Source organism: Psittacula echo (assembly GCF_963264785.1).
Source record: "Psittacula echo genome assembly, chromosome: 2".
NCBI lineage: Eukaryota > Metazoa > Chordata > Aves > Psittaciformes > Psittacidae > Psittacula > Psittacula echo.
This window is the reverse complement of record NC_137737.1, coordinates 124,769,116-124,784,147: the sequence shown is the minus strand read 5'-3', so window position 1 is coordinate 124,784,147 and position 15,032 is coordinate 124,769,116. Positions and strand designations below refer to the sequence as shown.

The 15,032-nt window shown below is 42.7% G+C and overlaps 1 protein-coding gene across 1 annotated transcript in view; it reads right to left on the bottom strand.

Annotated features, from left to right (window-relative positions):
• Nucleotides 1–1,305: 1,305 nt before the first annotated feature.
• The window catches only part of DNAJC5B (DnaJ heat shock protein family (Hsp40) member C5 beta), a gene marked incomplete at both ends in the record, with an annotated part of 39,267 nt that continues 25,540 nt past the window's right edge, over nucleotides 1,306–15,032 (bottom strand). Inside the window, 3 exons of the mRNA XM_080611145.1 lie at nucleotides 1,306–1,400; nucleotides 6,875–7,049; nucleotides 10,682–10,895. Of these exons, the coding sequence (XP_080467271.1) occupies nucleotides 1,306–1,400; nucleotides 6,875–7,049; nucleotides 10,682–10,895 (484 nt within the window). The remainder of the gene's footprint in view (nucleotides 1,401–6,874; nucleotides 7,050–10,681; nucleotides 10,896–15,032) is intronic.

The following is a 15,032-nucleotide window of genomic DNA, read 5'->3' as shown; positions in this document are numbered from 1 at the left end:
TAACATGATGATTAAGAAATTCAGCTGTCTAAGGCTTGAACTATTATGCCCAACCACAGAAGTGCTAAGTTTAAGATCTAAGAGGTGTTTCTTCAGCTCTTTCTTACAAATTAGGGGCTTACTTTCTTCATGCTTGCTTTAGCAGTACCCACCAGCAATACACCTCATCCCTACCTCTTTATTTTAAATCACGCCATGTGCTCTTGAACCCCCTGTGCCTGGGGCAGAGGGGAGGACCTGGGCTGTGAGGACAGTTGCTTCTCTGCTGCTTGCCTGCATTGCTGAGTCCTTGCTGGTCCCACAGCCCCGGTTGCCAGTGCTGGTGCAATGGCTCCCAGCCCAGTGCCAGCAGGGCAGTGGGGCCGGCAGCCAGGGGCATGGTACAATAAGCACTCCAGCTGAAAGGTGCTGGCTAGGGACCAATTTCCAGCACACTGCAGCTGCAGCCAGAGAAGCTGGGGCCACCTGACATGGGCAGCAGGCCTGACTGGGCAGGATCAGAGAAGCTTTGCCTTGGGGCTGTCACCAGCTATGGGCACAGGAGAGAAGCACTGGAGCAGCCCAGGGCAGCCTCCCCCTCCACAAGGTGCTTGCTCACTGTCTCCTGTGTTTGCAGGGGAAGGCACAAAGCCCTTGTGTGCTTCTGGTGCTGGATGAGGCTACAGGATCTGGAGTGACCCATGTTGTAACCATCATCAGAACAATCTCCAAGCACTTTTTCCTGGCTCAAGTTTATAACTGCCAATGCTGGGCCCAGGCAAGCTGCTCACTGCTTTCCAAACAGCATTTAGTCTTCTGGAAGGACAGCCCCATCTGCTTCGTCACCAACTTTGCCTCTGAGCTATGCTAAAGAGCATTTTCAGGGTTCCTTTCATGGGAATGCTTCACATCCAGCAAAACTGCAGCATGTGAGGAGTGTTCCCAGGGCAGGCAGAGATGGAGCTGGTGTGTCCAGAAAGGGACTTGGGATTGTGTCTGGGAGGTGAACCCACGGCTAAGGGCCTGGAGGAGAGCAACTATACCAAAGGGAGTATTGTTAGAGGGAAAGGCCATGCTGAGCCTGGCAGTTTGAAGCCACGAGAGACCAGTATGCCGGTGTGTAGAGCTCTGTAGTGGCCCTAGGTATCTCCTTGCAGAGTGCAAATATCAACCTATTGGAAGTGGCCTAGAGAGAGATTCTGCCTTGATAGGAAATTCTCTCAGGTTACTCTTGATTAGCTTAAAGACAACTACAAATACAGGCTGCAGAGCTTATCAGTGTGTTTGTTCTCAGTGGGAATCACCAACAGGTTGTGTTTGCTGGCTCTAGGAGTCTGTGCGATAGCTCCGACGGCTGTCCCCTATTAGCTGTGTCTTCTCGGTCGCATTAGTCGGCTGAAGCATGGTGGGACTTTCTCCATCTAAATTGAGGAGAATGACAAAAAATACTTTTAAGAATCCTTCAGCAGCTACCGAAGTCAGACTTCTTGTTAGTACCACAACATTTCATCTGCTGTTCTGGCTATAGCTTAAGCTTGGCTTCACAGACAGCTGTGTGCATAGGCAAGAGGCGGCAATGCCCGCACAGAGTCTACAAATGCCCTTACTCCTTGTCCATGTGTAATGCCAGATTTCTGGGTGCTAGTAAACTGGGTATTAGCTGTACCTGGTGCTTTGCAGATATTGCAGGATAAGGGTTCCTGCCTGTTCCAATTGCAAGTGCTTGTTCCTGCAAATGTCTGAGTATAATGAGCGCTGTTGTGAGTCAGCAAGTACAAACCTTGATGGCATTTGTGAGAATGGGCCAGAAATTACTCTTGAACAAGGCAAAGTTAACAGCAAAGAAAGAAGAGAGGTAAAAGGAAATAAAAATGTGTGAAAGTAATATACTTGAAGGAAGAAATCACATAGATCCTGAAAGCCAGCTAGTTAATTAGACATGTTAAATTTCATTTTGAGGTCTTATGTAGTATATATGCAATAGGATTTTGAGAATTACTGTTTGTGAAGCAGTGAGTTTGGAACTGCCAAAACCTCATATTATCCTCTACTGATTATTATCACTCTATTATCATGCTGTATTGTCACTCTGTTGACTCTTACTGATTTGTACTTTCACATTCCATGAAGTTACGCAGTTTGGTTTCTCAATATAAATGCATAAAAAGTGTCTTTGTTGTAGAGTGGGGGAAAGTGAAGTCCTTACGGAGTTCCTGATGGCTGTTGTGTTCCCTCTGATAATGAAGAAGGTTTGGCTGCCCTTCTCCTGGGCCTCTTTCCAACACACCATTTTTTTTGGGGAAGGATGAGACTCAAGACTCAGAGACTGACTTTTAAAGGCTCATCCGTCTCAGTGAAGTGTTTTCATATGAAAAATTTTGGACTAATTCTATCTTGATATAGAGCTTTCTATTAGGTTCTATATCTCAGCCTTCACAGTGATTGAATACAAATGATGATCTTTCTTGCTAAATGACCGAATGTTCAGAAAAAACCCTCATCTGATGTTTCCTACTGTTTACATGACAGTTGATGGGATGAATCATGGGCAAAAGATGCAATGTACAGGAGTAACTCAACCCAGAGCAGGAATCTAATTGCATGCCATACGGCTTCTCCTCAGTGGGGGTAGAACAACTTTGACTGTGTCAAGGTGAGAGGCAAGAATGATTAAATGCCAGGCAGCTTCTCTGTATGGGCAATTCTGCATTTAGACACAAGGTCAAAGGCAGACATGTTTCATAACTTCTACAAGTATGTAAGTAATTAAAGCTTAGAGCTCAGATCGGGCTCAGACTGGTTTGGCAGCTTCAATCCATTTTTAAGCTGCTGAGTGTTTTCTAGATTTCTGAGCAGCACTTCCTCCCACCCTCTGCTGCCTCCGAGTTGTTCATTTTCTGGAAGATCACTGATGGAGGGCAGAGACTAGCAGTTCATTTTGCTGTGATACCCAGATGTGCAACAAGGGGACAGGATCCACTGTGAATATGTCACATTGCTTCCAGCTGATTTGCAGACAGTTCACCTTCAAGAAGCTTTTTGCTGCCCCCACCCTTCTAAGATTTATGATGGGTTTTATCAGAACAGGACCCATCATATAATAAACTGTACAAATATAGTCTGCTACTGGAGAGCTGCAGAATGGAGGTGCGGCAGAAATCACAGTTTAAACTGCTTAAACCACGACAACTGCTTTCTATAGATAGCTCTTGCTTGCTGTTCGCCTACATTGATATCATATGGAGTGTGGAGGAGACAATGAAGTGCTAAAAACTTCTTGCTTCTGAGTCGAGAAAGTATTTTTTTTTACTCAGGTTCCTTTTTTTACTTTTTTTCTTTTCTCTCCCAGATTTCATTTTCCATAAAATGAAAGTCAGTTTAGAAATGCCTTTCTTTGTTCTTACAATGATAACCAGAGAGAGAACAAACCTACCAAAATGTGCATCATTACAGCCTGAAGTACCTACCCTGAACTACCAAGGCAATCCAAATTCCAACAGCACCTCCCCTGGGACCACAGAAATGAACAAAAGGTTTGCCACTGACTTCAGTGGAAGCAAAATCTGGCAACCTGTCCCCATGTGTATAAGTGAAAATAGTGAACCCTTGTACGCCTCTGTTCTGCAGATGAGCGAGTGGTACTTCCCTCTGCCAGGGTATGTTTGCAGGTCACCCATAACATCATGGCATGACAACACAGATTACCCTACTTTATACTTTTTTAATGTCATGTTTGATCTGAAACCCTAAAAATTGCCATTTTTAAAATGTGATAATCCAAATATAAGATTTATTTTTTGGTCTTCCATTGTACATTAGGCCACAGTCCTCTCTAGTACAATCAACTACAATCAGTAGTCATGAGAAGAAATCACTGTAACCTAAGTACAGGTTGGGGCTTGCAAATCCCCAAGTTTCTTTAGTTCTGATGGTCATGATACCCACGGAAGTATATGCTGTAAAGTGAATTTCTCATGGGAGATACTTAACTAGCTGAGCACCAGAACTAGTCAAATATGTTTGAATAAAACTTTGTTCTAGAGGAGTATGCTATTTTAACAGGACTGAAGCCTTTGACATGATTGTGTTGATTTCAGTGACAACACGCTTTGCTTCTATGTTAGGAAAAGGATCGCTGAATTTTTGGCCTCACGTCTCTTCTTTTTCACTAATCATTATGTTTTATGGTATGTTAACTTGAGGAAAGAAATCAACTGTGTAACACCTTCATTTTATTAAGGAGAAATGTGAGGGACTGAAAATTATTACTGTTGTGCCAATTCAAAAGATGAAGTCTAAATCTCGACTCCCACAACACACATAGAGCGTCTTTTGAGCAGTACAGCCGGCTCCAAGCAGCTCCCACTAAGCACAGTAACAACTGCTGGAGACTCACTCAGAGGTTTTTAGCATCAGGAATGGTGATGTGGTATCAGTGTTGCATTCCTTGGGAAATCAGTGACCGACTACAAAATATTTGGATAAATTATAGTATGGCCTTAGCTTGAGAATCTGTGCTTTGGCCTTAGCAAAAAGCTCTGGCTAGCAATAATATAGATAGTGAGAATCTTAATTAATTTCTTTGCAGGAAGCAAAGAAATTAATTACCATCTAGAATGCTCAGTCTGTGGGCAGAGGGCATGGAAAGAATTTGGATCCTAATAGGATTTCCTCTTCCAAAATGAAAGCTGCTGCAGGAGTGATTAAGTTTGTTTCTGAATTGCCTAAAATTCGGAGGTGGGGCGGGTGGCAAAGTGCATTTTGAGCCAATTGTCATTGATTTTTCTAAATACAGTGTCTATTTTCCTTTCAGCTGCTCACGTTACCCTCTGTCATGACATCTTCACTTGTCTTCCTGATATGTTGCTCTCTTTTAATTTAATTTTAAAATATAGAGTATTCTACTCTATTGAGGCAAGCTGGTTTTGATTGGTAGGAAGATGTAGGAAGACTGAAGAGAAGGGTAAGAAAGGTACAAATACCTAGTTTTCTTCAGGCCCTACCTATATACTCAATACTGCCTTCAAAATACTTAAAACATATAATTCCATAGTCTGTTAATTTGTCAGACTGGGACTTTGCTAAACATTTGAAATTATTTAAAAACCTGATATCTCAGTGAGACTTGGTGGGACTACAGGGATGGGAAGTTGGCCTAAAATTACTGAATACCAAGAAACATCCCCTGCGCTGGAAGGAAGGTGGTATACGCCACTGGAGAATTTTGTGCTGGATTTTGAGGGAGAGAAAAACACCTGCCAAATTAAAAAAAAAAAAAAAATAAAAAAAAATCCAGGCAGAATTAAAAATTCTTACCCTTCAAATTTCCATCTTCATATTTCAAACTTGGTTCTGGTGTCACAGACCATAAATATCAAGACCCATTTTAGATTTGCACTTTGCAGGTGCCTAGTGTCACAGAGCATATTACATTTATTTCAGGTAGTGCACTGTAGTTATAAAGTCTTCACTAGTACTTTTTGTTGCCTTTGCAGAGACTGATCAAGTATGATCACTTTTTAAGCTGACTGTATTTACCTTGATATGCCTCTAGGCAAAACACGTTTAAAAATACCACCACACGTTGGCATACCAGTTGTATAAATAGCATTTGTTTCAACTACTACAAGTGTTTTGTTGCATATTTATGGAAGAGTAAATTTGTGTGAAAAGTTGGGGGAAAAAAATCCTCCCTGCTAAGGGAACACGACTTTTCGCAATCTGGCAGTGATAATTTAAGCATAGTAAACGTAAGAATATAACAGCGTAAGACCTTCCACAACAATGGAAAAGAAAAAGAATGATCTGACTCCTCAGGTCCTTCCTTATAAAAAAGCATACTCCTAATCATAGTTTATATGAATTTGCAACTGTAAAGTGGCCTAAGTCTTCCCCTGCTGAAGCAAAGGATATTGCCTCTCTCATCCTGACCTGCAAGTGCTGAAATCTGTCCAGTCTGACATGTTTCTGCTGCCCTCGAAGATGAAGGCAAACTTCTGCCCCACTTCAGCAGATAAGAACAGGGCTCTTTGTTTAAAATATGTAACTCACACTCATGCCAAATCAGGAAATTACCACCATCATCCTTTGGTATAGGCAAAACTTCAATGTGCAGACAGGGACACAGCAAAGGTGCGAAATGAGAGTCACCTGCTGTAAAGGGTGTCCCATTACCCCAGCCCATGTTCTTGGCCAGGCACTCTTGCTCCCTACTTTGAACCAGCCTTATCACTCAGCCGGCCCCACTGTGAGGCATGGCAAGGTGTTAAATGGGCAGGGAATTGCACATATTTTTGAGAGGATTAGTTTTCATCTGGATCGTATCCAAGATCTGGCTCCTGGTAAGGCAGCATAATCGCTACTGTCAGTGTAGAAGAAAGTGAGCAGCTTGGGGGCTGCGGCAACTCTCATGAAAACTCTGTTAGGTTACTGCACAACCTTACTGTTGAAGACTTTGCATCTTCTCTTGAAGCCTTTTATTGGATGGATACAGCTGGCCCACCACAGCCAGCCATAAATTATACATGAATAAAACCTGAATGAGAGCTTATTCAGGTGGATCAGATGTGGCAAGCACCAGTGCAGTCAGATCTAATGTATAAGTACAGGATCTAGGATATGAAGCAGCGTGGGTATGGGGGCTAGAGAGTGAACATCATTGCTTAAGATGAGCCTTGAGACTTCTAATGATACAGGAGATATTTGTTAGTGCCGTAAGTTTTCATTAACACACAACTTGGGAAGTTCATGAGGTCACAGTGTTAGCTAGAGTGAACTGGCACATCTCCACTGATGTCTGGACCAGCCTCAGCATCGTGAGCAGAACATCTGGCTTATAGGCTTTAAAGATTGTTGTGAACAGCTTTGCCACACAGTATGCCCCCATAATACACACCTCTTTCCATGTCATTCTTAATTTGCTCTTCCAAATCTTCTGGAGACACGCAAAACTCCTGCTCTTCCCCTTCGGGTGCTTTGGGTTTGCACTTCCCACAGCAGCAGTTGAAGCAGCAGCAGAGGCAGCAGCAGAGGTAGCAGCCCGTCAGCAGGCCACAGACTGCAAACAGGCCCTGGGTTAAACACAGAGGGAGGAAAACCCTGTGAGCAATGACCTTCCTCAAACTCTCAGCAGCCTGCGGAAGGCAGATTGTCAAAGGAACTCGGGTTCCCAAGTGCCTGGCGCTCAGAAGAGTCCAGCTGCTGGCCAAGTGCCCGAACAAGGGCCAGATATTCCAAAGTTGTTCTCACCCATGAGCTCCTATTTGCCACTTAAGGACCACATCCACGAAGAAGACACCAGCCAATAGGCCCTCACATGCTCAACTTTTGGAAGTATGTCTTCAGAGGCTGTTCCTCAGGAAAAGCTTCCAGGCGGTATGCAAAACCCCACCCACCTCAAAATGACTCATTTCCATCTTAAAAATGACTCATTTGCCCAAGATCGTTTTTGCAAACCCTTATTTACTGCCAGGTTCTTGTCAATAACAAAGCTGAGAGAAAAAGAAGTGAAGACCCAGATACATCCCACATAACTTTAGGCACTGGAATAAGGCATCCAAATTAGGACTGTAGCCCCCATGAGATCCCCACAGTCAACAAGCGGTTGAAAGTCCTTCCAGAGGGTGATTCAGCCTCAGGAGGATTTGAATTGCCCATCAGAGGTGTCTTGCTCTCCCCATTAGCCTGTGCCAGAGCACACAGATGAAATCTCGTAAATTAGACTTATGCTGACACTGCCACCCCATGCTCCTGACTCAAGTTGTTTGTGGCAAAGGAGAAACCTACACATCTCTCCTTGGGCATAGTGGCATAAGATCAAGGAAAGACAGTGACATTTCTGAAAAGCAAATCAAAGCTGATATGTGGAATGTGTATGTAAAGCCAGCACAGCTTTGTGGCCACCAGGTATAAGTATGTTGGAGGTATAGCCAGGCTTTAGCATTATAGTTATACAGTCTGCACTTTACTAATTATTCATTATATTCATAAGAAAACATGCTGCTGAGGAAGAAAGCAAACACAAACGTCAGCATATTGTCAAACTTTGACAATGAAGCTGTGTAAGTAACATTCAGTTTGACAATGTTAGGGCAGGCCGACTGAAGCGTCTCTGAATGTAATAAGACTATTTGCATGCCTAATATTAATATAGACATGTATCAAGTGTGAGCAAGGTACTTATAAATGAAGGACTCTGACTTTCTGTTTTAAAATGTTTTCCTTCCAAGGGACGCCCAAACCTATTCTAAATATTATAAGCCCTAAAATAAGTTACCTGACTGTTTATCATTTATGCCATAATGGAGAATAAGTGGCCACAATGGATAGTATGAAAAAAGAATAAAAATGTATAGAGGAAAAAAATCCTTAAATTTATTCATGATACCTTAAATGTTTCAAGATTTCTTGTGTTTACGTTATCACAGTAAATGTTTATTGATGTGATCAATAAATTGTTTTCATGCTAGAGGGAGAATTGCTTTTTGCTTTTTGCTAAAACAACCAACCAAACCCTATGCTGGCCAGTGGAGAAGGAGTTAAAGTTACCATTACTTATGTCAGTATGTTCCCAGTTTAATATGCCTGCTAAGGAGTCTGGCACTCAAAAAAAAGAGTAATTTTCACTTTGCATTTCTCCTTTCATTTGAGTTTTCTTACTTCTAATGATACACCTCCTCACAATTGTCAGATCTTCTGCGTATGAGTGTGCTAGGGAAGAGGATTTACTAGGAATGTTCGTAATTGAAGAGGAAGATAATGTGTGAAAGCTGTAGTCCCTACTGTCTTCTATCAGAATGGAGGAAATTAGAGGTCCAGAGGTCGTCTTCAGGTAATGTATCAGACTCAAATAGTATTGTGATAGTCACTAGAAAAATCTGAAAATGACCCAGCATTTGTGCATGAGTTAAAAAGAGATGAGGATTAATGAGCTCAGCTTGCAAAAACACCCACTTGGATGGCCTGTTCATGCTTCGGAGGTGGCAAGGTTTTGGGCTGGGGGAGGGACAGAGACTACCTGTGACAATCCTCAAATAAGTCTCTATGAAGATTTTGGATTTTTTGCACAGAATTCTTAAAAACCAGGGCACAGTGATAACTTCTGCTGGGATATTCAAGATATCTTGTCTCGCCTCTGGAATACAGCTACCTTGAAACAGTCTACACATTCCTCTTTTAACCATCAGAGACTTATTAGCTGCTTTCTGCACTGTGCGCTGCTCTCCTTATGAGTCAAAGCCACAGCAGTCATTTCTGTTACTGATTTTCTAATCACAGAGGATTTTATACGCCATAAAATTTCCATTAAAGATCAGTAAGAAGAAGGGGAAATATAAGCTAAAAAGAGCAGCAAACTGTAATTTATATTATTTTGAAAAACCTTGCTTACCAAGACTGTTAATAGTAGTCAGCTCTAAGGCAATGCTTCCTGGCACCTGAACTGTGACAAGGAGACCAAAGGAGAGGGTGGGCAGCAATTAAAAGAGGGAATGATGCAGCAGGAGAGCACAGTGTCTGTAGCAGGGAGTCCAGCCTGCAGCAGGAGTCAGCTACAGCAGCTGCAAGTGGGCAGCCTCCAGCCTGGTTCTGAGGGTGCAACTGTGCCTTTGCAAGTTAAACACCAGTTTAACTTTGCAACTTAAACACCAGTATCTCACTCATCAGTTTTGTTCACTGTTCTGCATCTGAGCAGCTGCTGTCTCATCCTGATCCAGCAGACAAATTGTGGCTTCTCACAAAGTGGCCAAGTGACTTTTCAGTTTGAAAGGGGGCTGCAGGGCAATGAAGCACTGGTCTTTGCTGAGTACAGGAACCCATGTTCTATGGTTTCAGATCAAAGCTGTGCTTGTTTCACACAGTACAGATAATTTTCCTATGCACTCCAGCAGGGCCTTGCTTTCCTGTGCTCTGTTGGTGGAAAGAGGTGGGGACAGCACAGATTTTGCACATTTGCAATTCGACTGGTTTGTTACATTTCTGTAACATTTGAGTATTTTCAGAAACACTCAGTTTTGACATACGCAAACACCAGAAGACACCAGTGATATAAGAAAGCACATTAACAACTCCTTTGTGATGAGAACAGCCCATGATGAGCTTTTCCTTGAGCAATATGCCAGGTTTTGATGTATCATTTTCTTCCTTTCCTACTCTCTTCTTCCACTCCACCTTTTCTTCCACTTCCTTTCTCTCACCCCCTCATCAGGGCACATATGACACCATAATCACAGTGTTATGTATTATTATTGCTTGCTTACGCTATATGCTGTATATAGCAAAGAACACAGCTAAATTTGTGCTGTAATAACTTATTAACTGGTTGTCACATAAGTGGGACTTCCCGTTTTTGAACAATGAGTCATTTTTATTTAGTCATTACTGAAAAGAAACTCAAAATTAACCTGGAGCACTAGATTCAAATCTGATTGATGTCTGAAAGTGTTACAAAACATGCACCCTATTTAACTATTTACCAAGTTAAAAAGGAAAACATTCAATATTAGCTCTATTCTGAGGTTATGTTACATTCTGCCACTGTTGATTTTTCAGATAATGTCATTGTTTAATTAAGCTTTTAGTAGTGGTTTAGAATCATATCGTACTACTTGTTAAGCTTGTAGAGAGATCATTTTTCAGGGGCTTCCTTGTGTATGGAATTGTGTGCATTGCAACATTGGATTTTCAACAGAAAATAATAGCTTACCTTTGCCCACCAGCTTGAGAGCATGAAGTAGGTGTTAACATTTTCCTCACCAAACTGTTCTGCCACGTAGAGCCCTAAGGATCCATACTTGTCATATATGTTTCGCTTGGACAGATCAGTCAATGTTGCGTGAGCATTGTTGATCTCTTTAAATTTTTCTGCAGCCTCTGGATTGTCCGGGTTCTTGTCGGGATGGTATTTCAGAGCCAGTTTTCTTAAACAGGAAAAACAAAACAAAGCAAAAAGAAAATAAGTCGTCTGTATGTCTGCATGCAGACACTTAGGCATACAGACACTTAGAAAACATTACAAAATAGATTTTAATAGAGATGTAATCATTCTGAACAGCGAGTTCAGCATTCTTTTTTCCAGCTCTGATGTACTCGGTGGAAGAAAAGTGACATAGAATGACTGAACATGAAAATTTTGGTAAAAAAGTGTTCTATTACAGTAAGCATGAACTTTTTGTATGGATACCTAGTCAGCTACCATGTTAAAGGAGACAGTGAAAATTCTGAAAGCATAGATGGCAGCATGATAATAAATCACAGGCATTTGTTTCATTATGACTGATTTCCATAATTTAGCAGGTTTACATTTACATCGTCAACTGATTTACATCATTTAGCAGGTTTCAACAAAGATAAAGACTTTCTAAAGGTTGTTTAAAACCAGGATGATCACACTGATTATGCCATCAACACTGTCTTCTTTATAACAAATTCTGTATTTGATTGCCTATCAAAAGTAGCTCTATTAAAATTTTGTGAACAGTATCTGTGTTTGCAGAAGCCCAGACAGTGGCTCTGTCTGGAAACACAGGTATGAGCTGCAATAGAAAGGAACTATCTTTCTGAAGCACAAGTGGGAAAGCACAGTGAGTTAGCCCCAGTTTTAGGTGCTTTTCTCTGGGCCTAGCTCCCCACTGGTGCACTTCTGAGACAGTCCTTAAAGCAGTGGAAGCTAATCATCAATAGCTTTGGGCTGTTTATGCTGGTGGGAAGCCTTTGTTAGGACAGGGCTCAGTACCACTTTTCCTCGCTGACTGTACTCAGTGCTATGGCATCCAAGGACAGATACAGCTTGAAAAGAACAGTGTGGGACTGTTAGCTCACAAACAGCACTGGGGAAGAAAAGCTTACAGAAGAAACGGTTTGCTTCCAACCATGTTGAAGCATTGACAGTGTGAGCTCACATGTACTTGCAAAACAAGCATAGACAGAAGTGTATCTTTTCAGAAGTCACCACTCCCTTTGGAGAACTGGCAATGAGATTTTTCCAAGACACATATTTAATGACTAGTGCTGACCTCTAGTGGCATCAAAAGTGGTTCAGTAGTGTTTTAAATAACTGTGATTCTCACCCCAGTCAAGCTGTGTTGCATTTCGTAAATATTTGTTCTGAATGTTTCAGGAGCTAACCAGGACCATTATGCCCCAAAATACTATTTGTGGTGCAAAACCAGTGTTCCCATTCGTCCCCTAACAAATGTATCCTCAGGGTGGAGTCCTGTTTGACTTTCCACTGAGTCCCAGTAGAAGTTACTCTCCCAGTGAAATATAACTGCTTTGCTCCTGATGACAATTCCTGCTTCGGACATATTCTGCCAATATCAAGACTGATATGAGCCTGGGAACCACCTCTGCAAACAATCTCTTCAGTTCTGTATGCTGAACTCCAGTCATCTTCTCATAGATCATACAGAACTCCTTAAATACGTCTCCAATAAAGTGAAGAGCTTCAATTTTGGTCATATTTACCATACTGTGCATGTCATACCTTAAACATACATTTTCAGTCATATTTAACCTGTGGTACCTTAAACATAGTAAAAGATGGAGAACTGGAAAAACCAGCTAAGTCTTGCATGACTAATGACATCGCATGCTATCCAAGTATTTAAGTAGCTTATGCAATCTATCCCTTTTCTTAGCTGAAAACAAACCCCAGCAATTAGAATTAAAAAGCAAAAAATGGGAGCGGTATTACTTTCAAAACCTATGTGTGGTAGCAGGCATGGGACAATCAGTCTCCAGCCATTCTTCCTTTTCCCATATACAAAAAGACATCTTCTGCCCTCTCCATATCCCCCCAAACCTTAAAAATAAGAATTTGAACAAAATGAAGTTTCCAAAAGGTGAAAAACAACAGTTGCACATTCACCTTACTTAGTGTTATTTTAGAATACTAACAGAATTACTTTCAACATAGTACAGTTAACAAAAGGTACGTTCTTATTTTGATTTTGGGAAAACTGTCCTCACTAAAACAAACACATTAACAAAACAACTCCCTGCAGACCAAGATGACATGTACTAATTGGAGATGATTTAGTAATAGGAAGGAGATCTATATGCTGGTAGAAGAATTCATAGGAGTGAGAAAAAAAGACTCTGCTAGGTCCAACCCAAGAAACAGTAAAAGTAAGGACAAGAACTATGTGACTTAGCATGAAGCATGAGCTATATAGACGCTTCCCTATGGGTCCCTGGGAAAGTGATATTCCAACTTATGTGATAATCATGGTTCAGTATGAGTAGGGAAAGAGAAAGAAGCCAAAAAATGGAGAGTGAACACAGGAGTTTGTCGGCTACTTCCCATACAAACCACAAGGATTTATGTCCATTCAAATTTTTTTTTTTGTGATAAATGGTCTCCTTCACTACCTCAAGACCACTGACCACTTCAGACCTCCAGAGCAGCAATCAACGTGACATGTTTCAAAGAGAAAAATGACAACAAGCAGGGTAATAGTCATGCCACAACATGTATAGGGCACTTCTGGAAATGAAGTCAGATAAATACACTCAGAAGAATAACCTCTGTCAGTAGGAGGCTTAAGCTCAGAGGTAAGATCAGGACAGACTGTGCTGTAGGGGTGGTATGAGAAGGGAGCAACATTTGGAATCAGGAAAATATCTTGCACAGGGAGAGATATGGTTGTGGTATGGAGTATGAAAGGATGCCAAACAGCCTTGTAATTCCTTCGATAGCTCAGCTGGTAGAGCGGAGGACTGTAGGTTCCTTGCACGGCCATCCTTAGGTCGCTGGTTCAACTCCGGCTCGAAGGAGTGCCCTTTTGGCTCTGGAACGCACCCTGCGGCACCTCTGCCTTTTGGCCCTGTTTCCCTGGCCGCCCTTCAAGGCCCGCACAGCCTTCAGCTCTTGCCCTTGCTTGAGGAAGATGAAGCAAGCAAGGCAGTTGTGGTGAACCCTGGGCAGGGGATGGTGGCACCTGAGCACCATCAGGGGTTGTCCGGGGTCACCACCAGCAGCAAAGGGATTTGGTGGCTGGGACAGTGGGAGCCAGGTGGATGAGAGACCCAGGCTTTGGTTGCTGGAGAGGCTGGGTCAGGGCTGTGTGCCTGGGAGGGGAGAGGACCTCAGAGCAAGGCCATGGGCTGGGGAATTAGCTCAAGTGGTAGAGCGCTCGCTTAGCATGTGAGAGGCAGCGGGATCGATGCCCGCATTCTCCAGAGCTTTTCATTTCACTTGCCTGGACACAGGTCCCATTGCTGAAGGCTCTCTGCCCTTTAGGGGCTCTGTGGAGATGGGGATGTGCCCAGGCATTACAGAGTAGGATGACATGCATGGCTGCATTAAATGCAGTACGGGCAGCTTCACAGAGGAATTGTTTTTCTCCCTCTTTGCTTGTATGTCTTCAGATGTGATCTCCAGCACTATGTCTAACTTTGGGCTCTTCATAGAGCAAAGACATGAGTGAAATGGAGCAACCTTAGTGCAGGGCCATCATGGAATGGAGTGATTTCTCCTTTCAGATTGTCTGAGGACACTGGGCATGTTCAACATGGAGAAAGAGGGGTTCACAGGGCTTCCTCATCACATTCCAGGGCTTGTAGGAGGTTACAGAGTATAGAAAGGCTGTCCTTCCATGTGGTACTGGAACTGTAGGCAAAAGCCCAGTGAAACTGAAGCAAGAGAAGGAAGCAGTAGGATATGGGGATGGTCTTTTTGGCCTTGAGGACAGTCCAGCTGTAAAAGAGAAGACTGAGAGGCTGTCTCATTAATGCATATAAATATCTCAAAGGTGGGTGCCTGGGGGATGGTGCCAGACTTTTTCCAGGGGTGCCCAGTGACAGGATGAGGAGCAATGGCCATCAACTTTAACACAGGAAGTTTCACCTCAACATGAGGAAGAATTTCTTTCTGTTGAGGGTGGCAGAGCACTGGAACAGGCTCCCCAGGGAGTTTGTGGAGTCTCCCTCTGCGGAGACATTCAAAACCCACCTGAACGCACTCCTGTGTAACGTACTACAGGTAGCCCTGCTTGGCAGGAGAGTTGGACAAGATGGTCTACAGAGGTACCTTCCAACCCTAGCAATTCTGTGCA